The sequence below is a fragment of the Chelonia mydas genome, chromosome 1, assembly GCF_015237465.2.
Source record: "Chelonia mydas isolate rCheMyd1 chromosome 1, rCheMyd1.pri.v2, whole genome shotgun sequence".
Lineage (NCBI taxonomy): Eukaryota > Metazoa > Chordata > Testudines > Cheloniidae > Chelonia > Chelonia mydas.
In genome coordinates this window covers 203,457,889-203,466,677 of record NC_057849.1, presented here as the reverse complement: position 1 = coordinate 203,466,677, position 8,789 = coordinate 203,457,889, and the positions used below count along the sequence as shown (strand labels likewise).

Genomic DNA, 8,789 nt, shown 5'->3' with positions numbered 1-8,789 from the left:
GCTCCACTGAAGGCAATCCCCAGCCGGTGTCGCTGACCACAGTGTGTCGAGGGGGCACTGCCACCATCTCCGCCCGCAAACCACCACCCCCCTCCCCCGGAACCTCTCCCCTGACCACCAGGCTTCTGCCAGGGCTCGGGGCTTCCCTCCACCGACCAGCACGGCTTTTGCTGGGGCTCAAGGCTTCCCTCCACCGACTGACTGACCGAGCGACCGACACAGTTTCTGCCAGGGCACCCAGGCTGTCTGCTTGGGTGCCCATTTTTCTGGGGGTCCCATATTGGCCAGGGGAGCCTCTGGGCACGTGCCCTGTTGGCCTGTATATTAATCTGTATGTCGGGGCGATGATGGAAGCTATGGCCAGGAGCTCTCCACGCACCCAGCTTAGGGAGGAGATGCCGCTCTCCAGCGTGCATGGCTCCCTCCCAGCACCCCCACGCCCACTCCTACCTTGTCAATCTCCCAGAGAGAGAAGAAGAGAGAGAAGCCCTCTGGCCAGCGAGTGCGCTGAAGGGAGGCAGCAGTAGGTGAAGGGGAGGGGCCAAGGGGCTTCTTCCACTTACCCCCTTTTTTTAAAATTTCTCCCTTGTGCTGCTAATTGGTTGCCCTGATTCACTCTGCACATGTGCAACAAGGAAGATGCCGAATGCAAACTGCACACAAGCAACCCCGGCCAGCCTGCCCATGGGTAGGGACAGCGAGTCAGAGCGCAGCACAAGCAGAACAGGCTGGGGCCCCGCAGCCCGGTGCTGCCCCAAATTTTTGGGTGCCCTACGCAGCTGTGGATGCCTAAAGACGGCCCTGGTGAGCGTGCCGCATTCATGACAGCTGCAAGATTTTCCCTTAGCAGTATCCCTAGGGTTGGCCTGCCACCCCCTGGAGTCGGGCCCTGTTTCTTTTGGAGGGGGGTCTTCCCCCCCCACAACATTTTTCCCTGGCACCGGGCTATGCCTTGGTTCCCAGGCTTTAAACCATGCTCGGACTATGGCAGATTTATGCCAAGGAGTGACCCACACTCGTCGTGCCTTAGGTGTCTGGGCGAGAGGCAGCTCAGAGACCACTGTAAGAGCTGTAAGGGTTTTCGCCCCAGGACCCTTAAGGACAGAGAGCGGCGCCTCTGAGTCCTACTGATGGAGGCGGCTCTTCAGCCCCAGTCCAAGCACACAGCACCTGACCCGGCCTCAAGCGCCACATCCGTGGTGCGCAGCACGCCGGCACCGTCAACGCGCAAACCGGTGCTGAGGAAGGACTCCGAGATCCTCCGCACCGCCACAGCTCCACCCACGGGCAGGCTTCAGTGAGGCACTGCTCTCACTGCCCGGTGCCCCGGAAGACGAAGGCCGACAGAGGGCACTCCCCAGCTAGGTCTAAGGACCACATAACAAGCCATCCCACATCGGGTGCTCAATCGGCCAGGATCCCGTCGACTCCTGCCCCAGGAGGGGTACAGTGAAGGCAGGAAACGCACCGCTCACTGGGCTGCCGCCGCAAGGACATAATTCCCCTCCATGAAAGAGGCATTCAAGGCTGCAGTGGCCTGATTGGCACTCACGGTGCTGCCCTCACCTCCTAGGGGGGAGAAGTTGCCAGCACCTGGTATATTCTGTGGACAAGCCAGCGATGATATCCACCATGGGCCATCCCCATTACATCAACCACTGGCACTGGGGGTTTCTGTGGGGGAATTGCTCCGGTCCCCAAGCTGGCATCGGTCCCCAGCACCAAGAGGCTCTGCTCCTCCCTGGTCATCACAATCAGAGACCTTGGCGTCAGAGTCCTCTTGCTCTAGCAGGAGCAGAAGATCCTTCTCCCACCTCGATAGTCATCCCTACCCAGCACCCTGACAGGGCCAGTGGCCCTTCTGGACTCCCATGGCCTATCATCGGCATCAGTGGTCTCAGACTGGGGCGCTCCACCAACAGCACCAGCTGCTGCACCGTCCCCAGCACTGACTCTGGCCCCAATCCCAGCGTCTACCATGGCACAGAACTGACAGCAGCACCAGCCGCGGCACTGTCGCTCCTTGCCCTGTGGGACCACAGCGTGGCTGAGGGCAGTGATCAGACCCCAGTGCCAGCTGCCTTATCCTCTTTGTCACCGGGTGAGGCGGTGGCGGCCACCTCAACGGCTCCAGCTTTAGAGGATACTAGGGTCCTTCAGCAGCTGCTAAGACAGGTGGCCCAGAACCAAAATATCAAAATGGAGGAGGTGGTGGAGGAAGCTGACCCAATGGTCGATATTCTCTCCCCACCCGGGCCATCCCGTATTGTGCTGCCGCTGATCAAAACAACTAGTGATGCCACCAAGACACTGTGGCAGACCCCGTCCTCGCTGCCGCCTACCAAGAGATACGAGCGGAGGTCCTTTGTTCCTTCGCATGGGTATGAACATTTGTACACCCACTCCCAGCCAGACTCCCTGGTAGTGGATGTTGCTAACCAGTGTGCGTGATAGGGCTACCAGGGGCCCTCTCCCAAGAGCCATGAGGCCAAAACATTGGAGCATTTTGGGAGGAAAAAAAACAAACACTCAACTGGGGATTTGCAGCTACATATCGCTAACCATCAGGCAGTGGTTAGCAGATACAATTATAACATCAGGACAGATCCCTGCAGGACCCCACTGGATATGCCTGTCCAGCTTGATTGTGAACTCTTGGAGTACGCTTTTCCAACCAGTTCTGCACCTACCTTACAGTAGCTCCATCTAGGCTATATTTCCCTAGTTTGTTTAGGAGAAGGTCATGGGAGACACTATTAAAAGCCTGACTAAAGTCAAGATATAACAGACTCTTCTGTCTTGGCGACAAAGATACAACATGATGCAGTGACTAGAAGCTGAAGCTAGACAAATTCAGACTAGATATAAGGCATACATTTTTAACAATGAAAGTAATTAACCATTGGAACAATTTACCTAAGGTGGATTCGCCATCGCTTGTAATTTTTAAACCAAGACACTTCTTTTTTTTCTTTTAAAATATGCTCTAGTTTAAAAGGGATTCTTTGGGGGGAAGTCCTTCAGCCTGTGTTATACAGGAGATCAGACTAAATGATCACAACCATCCCACCTGGACTTGGAATCTCTGACTCTATAACACTATATTCTGAGCTTGTGCTATAGCTTCCCAAAGAACAAGCAGTGTATTTCAGGTTGGCAGTGCACAGATTATATATTTCAACCTAGTTTATAAAATATATTCTGTGCCTTAAAACAAATAATGGATATTTAGCACTGAGAAGTCCCTGGTCAAGATTTTCAAAACTAGGACCCCTGAAGTTAGTCCCATAAATCCTTAGGTACCTGATTTTAAGTACTGACTACCCAGCAGATTCCAGGGGGATCTAGGGTGGTTGTCAGAGAACAGATACTAGACAAGACAGACCACTAGTCTGATTTGGTAATTGCTGTGTTCCTATTTTCAGAAAGTCATATGCATGTGCAAATCTAGCATTTGTATGCACAGTGCTAGTTATTTGGCCACACAATCACTTGGGCCCACACACCACAGGTATTCTGTGGGCACAAAGTTGGGTTTGGCAGAAATGGGGGTCAGGCTAAGACTCCTTGGAAGATTCCACTCTGAAAAGTGACCAATGTACAATTCCACATTTACCCTTCCACTAACTCCGAAGCACGTATGCTCAGTTTACATTCAGAAAGAATGGCTCTCTAACTGCTCTGTAAATTCAGTCTGGATCTGAGACTCAAGCTGGCTTCTCTCTAACGTGTGTAACCACCAGTAATAAGTTCTGCAAGCAAAATGCTGCCCCCAGGTACACTGGAGTAACCTTGTTGCCTTCAGTAGGGTGTCTTAGGAGTAACTGCAAAAAGAACAGGAGGACTTGTGACACCTTAGAGACTAACAAATTTATTTGAGCATAAGCTTTCGTGAGCTACAGCTCACTTCATCGGATGCATTCACGAAAGCTTATGCTCAAATAAATTTGTTAGTCTCTAAGGTGCCACAAAAGTCCTCCTGTTCTTTTTGCGGATACAGACTAACACGGCTGCTACTCTGAAACCTGTCATTAGGAGTAACTGAGCATCATGTAAAGACATTGGAGCTAATAAAGGGCTCCTCAATTGCAACTCCTTAAAAATCCAGTTGTTGTGTGAGCCAAGAGGGAGCCAGCTCGGGGCCCCAGGGTAGCATTGGTTCTGGAAGCCTGAAGCAGCATTTGGTTTTTCACCGAAGTACACAGACAACAGTGCAGCTCAGGGTGACTGGGGCCCCCCGCTAGCCTGTTTTATGGAAAGGATCCCACATATTCCAGACTACACAGACATCCTGACAGCAGCAGCAGCAGAGAATTGATCACTTCCGTTTATTTCAGCAACAAGCAGTGATTTAGCCAGTACATGACAAGTACAAAAATGGCATCAATTCTGGACAGTGGTAAATTCCTCATGAACTGGAGCTAGTGCAGCTGGGATTATCTGGGACACAGCGTGGTCTCCACGTGCTAACTGAACCTGGTAACTCTACAACACAGTGCAGGGCCCCTCCTCCAATCCTCTGTCCTCCAGAACGAGGCCTATCAGACTTCATAGCTGGCACCAAGGAAGTTACGAGGAGAGACAACACATTGCCTGACATCGAGCTCCAAGGAGCTGTTCTGACATTAAGGAACTGTTGTTTGTCTGTCTGTAGCACTTCAAAGGGCCAGGGACGGGGAGAGCCAGGCCTTGTATCAGTCCACGGGAATTCAGTCTGACCACACGGCCTGTGTCCCGGTAAGCCACTCCCTGTTGCAACATCAGCACAAAGTCCTGCCACCTGCCCCTTTGCACATTGGCAAGTTACAGGAGCAGTTTGCAAACTACACTCAGGGCTAGTCTACACTGGCAACGCTAAAGCGCGGCTTGTGTAGTCCCGGCAGAGCGCCGGGAGAGAGCTCTTCCACTGCTCTACAAAAGCCACCTCCACAAGAGGCGTAGCTCCCAGCGCAGCTCCCTACCCTGGCGCTTGACAGCGCTGACATGTGCTGCGCTCAGGGGGGTGTTTTTTCACACCCCTGAGTGAGAACGTTGCAGCGCTGCAAATTGCCAGCATAGACAAGCCCTCAGTTAAAACACTGAGAGCAAGTCATATCTTTATAGAGGAAGAAATCAAGCCATTTCTAATGGCTGCTGGTCTAAGGGATGGGCTGCCCCTTTGAGGCCAGCCTCAGATTCAGGATTCAAATGTAAACGTACCCAGCAGAGTACAGGAAGTTCCATCCAAGCCAGGGAATGGGACTCACTCCACCCTGGTTTGTGACATGCCCTGGAGGGAATTAACACACTCTCTGTGCACACAAGAGCAGGAGCAGATCTGCTGGAGTCCGCTTCAGTCACTGAATCAGAGACTTTCAGGGCCCACTAGCCCTCAGAAAGGCTCCCTCGCACACATGGAGGCTGCATGAGCCCCGCGCTCTGCCCTGCATTATGGACAGCAAAAGCTAAACCATCGCGAGAACCAGCTTCTCTTTTTTCTTCCTCTTCCTCCTCTTCTCCTCAAAACGGTCAGTCGCATCAGCAAAGAAAGTCACCTCATCCTTGGCCTCAATCTCTCTCTTCAGGAACTGCAGCCCAGCCATATTGAAGCCCAGCACATTCTGCAGAGACAGATGGTCAGTGCATTTCTGGGTATTCCTCACCCGTGCTAGTGCAGGGAGTCACCATCTCCCTAGCCCACATAGACACGAATGCTCTCACCATCTCCGGGAAAGGGGCAGCCAGATGCAGCCCCACGGATTTATGCAGTGCAGCTTACAGCCAACTTCATCAACACAGCAGAATGGGCAGACCCCAGCCACAGCCCACAACAAGAGGGAGCACTGCATTCGGGGAGTTGGAGTCTCTGTTCTCCACTCCTCTGTATTAAAGAGGAGGGAGCTACAACCCTCTTTCTGAAAGTTAGCTAGCAATTAGGTGACTCAGCCCCAGTAGGACACCACCTCCCCCACTCCGGGTTACTTGTAAATCACATCAGCCCATGGCAAAGGTGAAGATGGTTTCCCTTTCATGAGAGGTTTCAGTGTCCTGTGTACAAAGTACATTCATACTGGAGAGTAAAGTCTGAACAAACCACACAGCAAAATGAAAAGGGGATGGAGCCACTGTGTTATAGCCAGGAACCAGCCTGCTGCCCCCACATGCAGCAGAAATATGACGAAGGGCCAGGCTACTGGAAGGCTGGAAAGAGTCAGACGGGGACACTGGACTTTGAGACAAAAGCAATGCCTTCTGTAACCGTTTGTACAGTCACTATGCCAGAGTCTGGGCAGGGGGGTCACTGCAGATACTCACCCTGACCTCACTGACTTTGGAAATGGTGGTCTTCTTCAGATTCTCTATCACTGTCACGAGCAGCTGATTGCTTGTGATGCGCCCAAAGTGTATCCTGAAGAACAAGACAGGCAGAGAGAGCACCCCAGTTAGATGCAGCATCCCTTGCAAAGTGACATTCCGATAGGCCAAGGGATTTCAGTAGGAGAACAAAGTGAGGGCTTTTCTTAATTGTGTTTACGTGGTGCAGATCCCACCAAGTTGGGCACAGGAGACGGATCAGAGAGCAAACGAATGAGATCAATATTACAACAGAGGTGGACTGGAAAAGAAACGGGGGCTATTTCATAAAGTTTCTTTTTACAGCACAGCGGCTAAAGACCTAGGTGGCTGCTCTGGGTGAGCTGGATGTGAGATGGGCCATCGGCCAATGCTGGCATGAGGGAATGTCATTCCCAGCTTCATCAGCACTTCAGAGCTCTGAAATCTCAAACACTGACACTATAGCTGGCAGCCCCGTCTGGGCCATATTAGCCAGACCCATGTTCCCCTCCTGACCCAGCCTGGCTGCGCACACAGTCCTGACAACAGCCCCGTCACATATATTGAGAACGATGGGACATTTCCTCCAAAATACAGGGGACACAGGACCAACTCTGCCAGGCAGGACTCCAGGGGAAGAAGAGAAAGCTCAAGTACATTCTCCACAGGCCCAAATAAGAATGTACTTCATCCCGCAGTACCTCAGGGTCATCCAGACCTACCCCGCATGCCCATGTATCCCTTTCGAGCATGGCAGGTGCCCAGAGAAAGTAATGCACTCCTGCTACACAAGGAGAAGGGACAACAGGCATTCAGGTGAGCACAGCTGGGGGAAGTGCTGGCTCATAGCCCAGGAGATCAAAGGCCCCTCACTAGCTACAATGCAGGCAAGGAGCAGTGGGTCTGGCTGTCTACACACCACCCTGCTGCCATGTCTCAAACCAGAAGGGGCCACAGGGCATTTCAGGCCCAGACAGCCCACGGTCTCTCTGCAGAGCCTGTCTGCTAGCACTAACTGCCAGGGGGCTCGTCCACTAGGAACTGGACCAAGATACCCCTGCCTCCCTCCCCGTTTCATACATGCCACCACCCAGGCGTCAGATGCTGGTAAATGCTGGATTCAAACTAGTGAGTGAGGTGAGAGAACGACGCCTGACTCACCTGAGCAGAAAGAGGAGCGCACGGCAGAGGAGTTCCACCTCCGAGCCCCGCTGGATGTGCTCATTAAAGAGCACAAGCAGGTCAGGCACATACGAGAAGGGCAGCACCAGCAGAGACTCCTCCAACTCACTGAGGAGAGAGTGCAGAGACAGGGATGACCGACAGCAGCCATGGACAAACCACACTGCACCAACAGCCGCTGCTCTGCGGCAGAATGGGCCCCAGGGAGGCATGACATGCTGTGCAAAGCCGCTCAGCCTTGTCACGGTCCAACCTGGCAGCTCCCCTCTCTGAGGAAGGAGACTGGGAAGACTGACTGAAGAAAGCCAGGACCGTTTGGATGGAATACAGTTTCTTCGACATCACCCAGGGCAGGGAGCAAGCAGAGAGCATTTGGGTGGGAGACAGACAATCCTGCCCTGTGGGAAAGACGCTAGACAGCTCTGCCTGCCCGGAACATCTCACTGGCTTCCTTCCATTCCACTGAGTAAAAGAGCTCCTGGCCCACCTGCACGGCCAAGTTTCAGCCAACTCTCACCGCGGAGGAATGATTTTTACTCCCCACTTGCAGACACTCTACAGCCACAGCATGCACTCATTCCCAAAGAGGTGGCTTTCGTAACAGAATTAGCCATGAAATAAATTAAATGACTTCAAGTCTACCAGTGACATTCACACCAGTCTTTCTACCACTGCCCACCTCCAATATAAGTGGCCAATCCAAGACTCCAACCAGAGCCAGGCTTCATTGCTCAGTAGCAAACCCTGCTCAGCAAGAAGCCTCATGAGACTCACCTTGACCTGACTTTCTTGAAAACTTCTAGCACATACGCCGAGGGCTGTAACAGAAGGAAACGGCATCAGCTTGGCATGTCAGGAAGTGCCCCGAGGGGAGCACTAGATGAGGGGGTTTTCAAACTTTTTAGACCCTTTCCAAACAATGTAGTCTACTGCATACCCCCATCTGAGACAGGGTCATAATATTCCTATGATTAGATTACCATGTCTTACTTACAAATCTTCATGGCCTTGTCCGCCATTACAGGATTATTCTCCCATTCCCCCCGATGAGAGCTTGAGTCCCCCAGTTTGAAAACCACTGCACTAGATTGAATGAATCTCAAAGCATGTTACACCTCTACCCCGATATAACGCGGTAAAGCAGTGCTCCAAGGAGTGGGGCTGCTTTACCGCGTTATATCTGAATTCGTGTTACCGCAAGCAGTTCCTCTGCCCTCCCCTGAGCGCGCTGCAGCTCCGCTTCTCCTCCCTCCCAGGCTTGCCGCGCCGATCAGCCGACAAGCCTGGGAGGG

General features: G+C 52.7%; 1 protein-coding gene across 4 annotated transcripts in view; it reads right to left on the bottom strand.

Moving 5' to 3' along the window:
* Window positions 1–4,309: 4,309 nt before the first annotated feature.
* The window catches only part of WDR3 (WD repeat domain 3), a 40,645-nt gene continuing 36,165 nt past the window's right edge, over window positions 4,310–8,789 (bottom strand). For all 4 annotated transcript variants that reach the window (XM_037910168.2, XM_037910159.2, XM_043538769.1 and 1 more), the window contains exons 24-27: window positions 8,272–8,315; window positions 7,477–7,605; window positions 6,295–6,388; window positions 4,310–5,600 (exon numbers count right to left, since the gene is read on the bottom strand). In XM_037910168.2, the coding sequence (XP_037766096.1) occupies window positions 5,445–5,600; window positions 6,295–6,388; window positions 7,477–7,605; window positions 8,272–8,315 (423 nt within the window). In that variant the 3' untranslated portion in view covers window positions 4,310–5,444. The remainder of the gene's footprint in view (window positions 5,601–6,294; window positions 6,389–7,476; window positions 7,606–8,271; window positions 8,316–8,789) is intronic.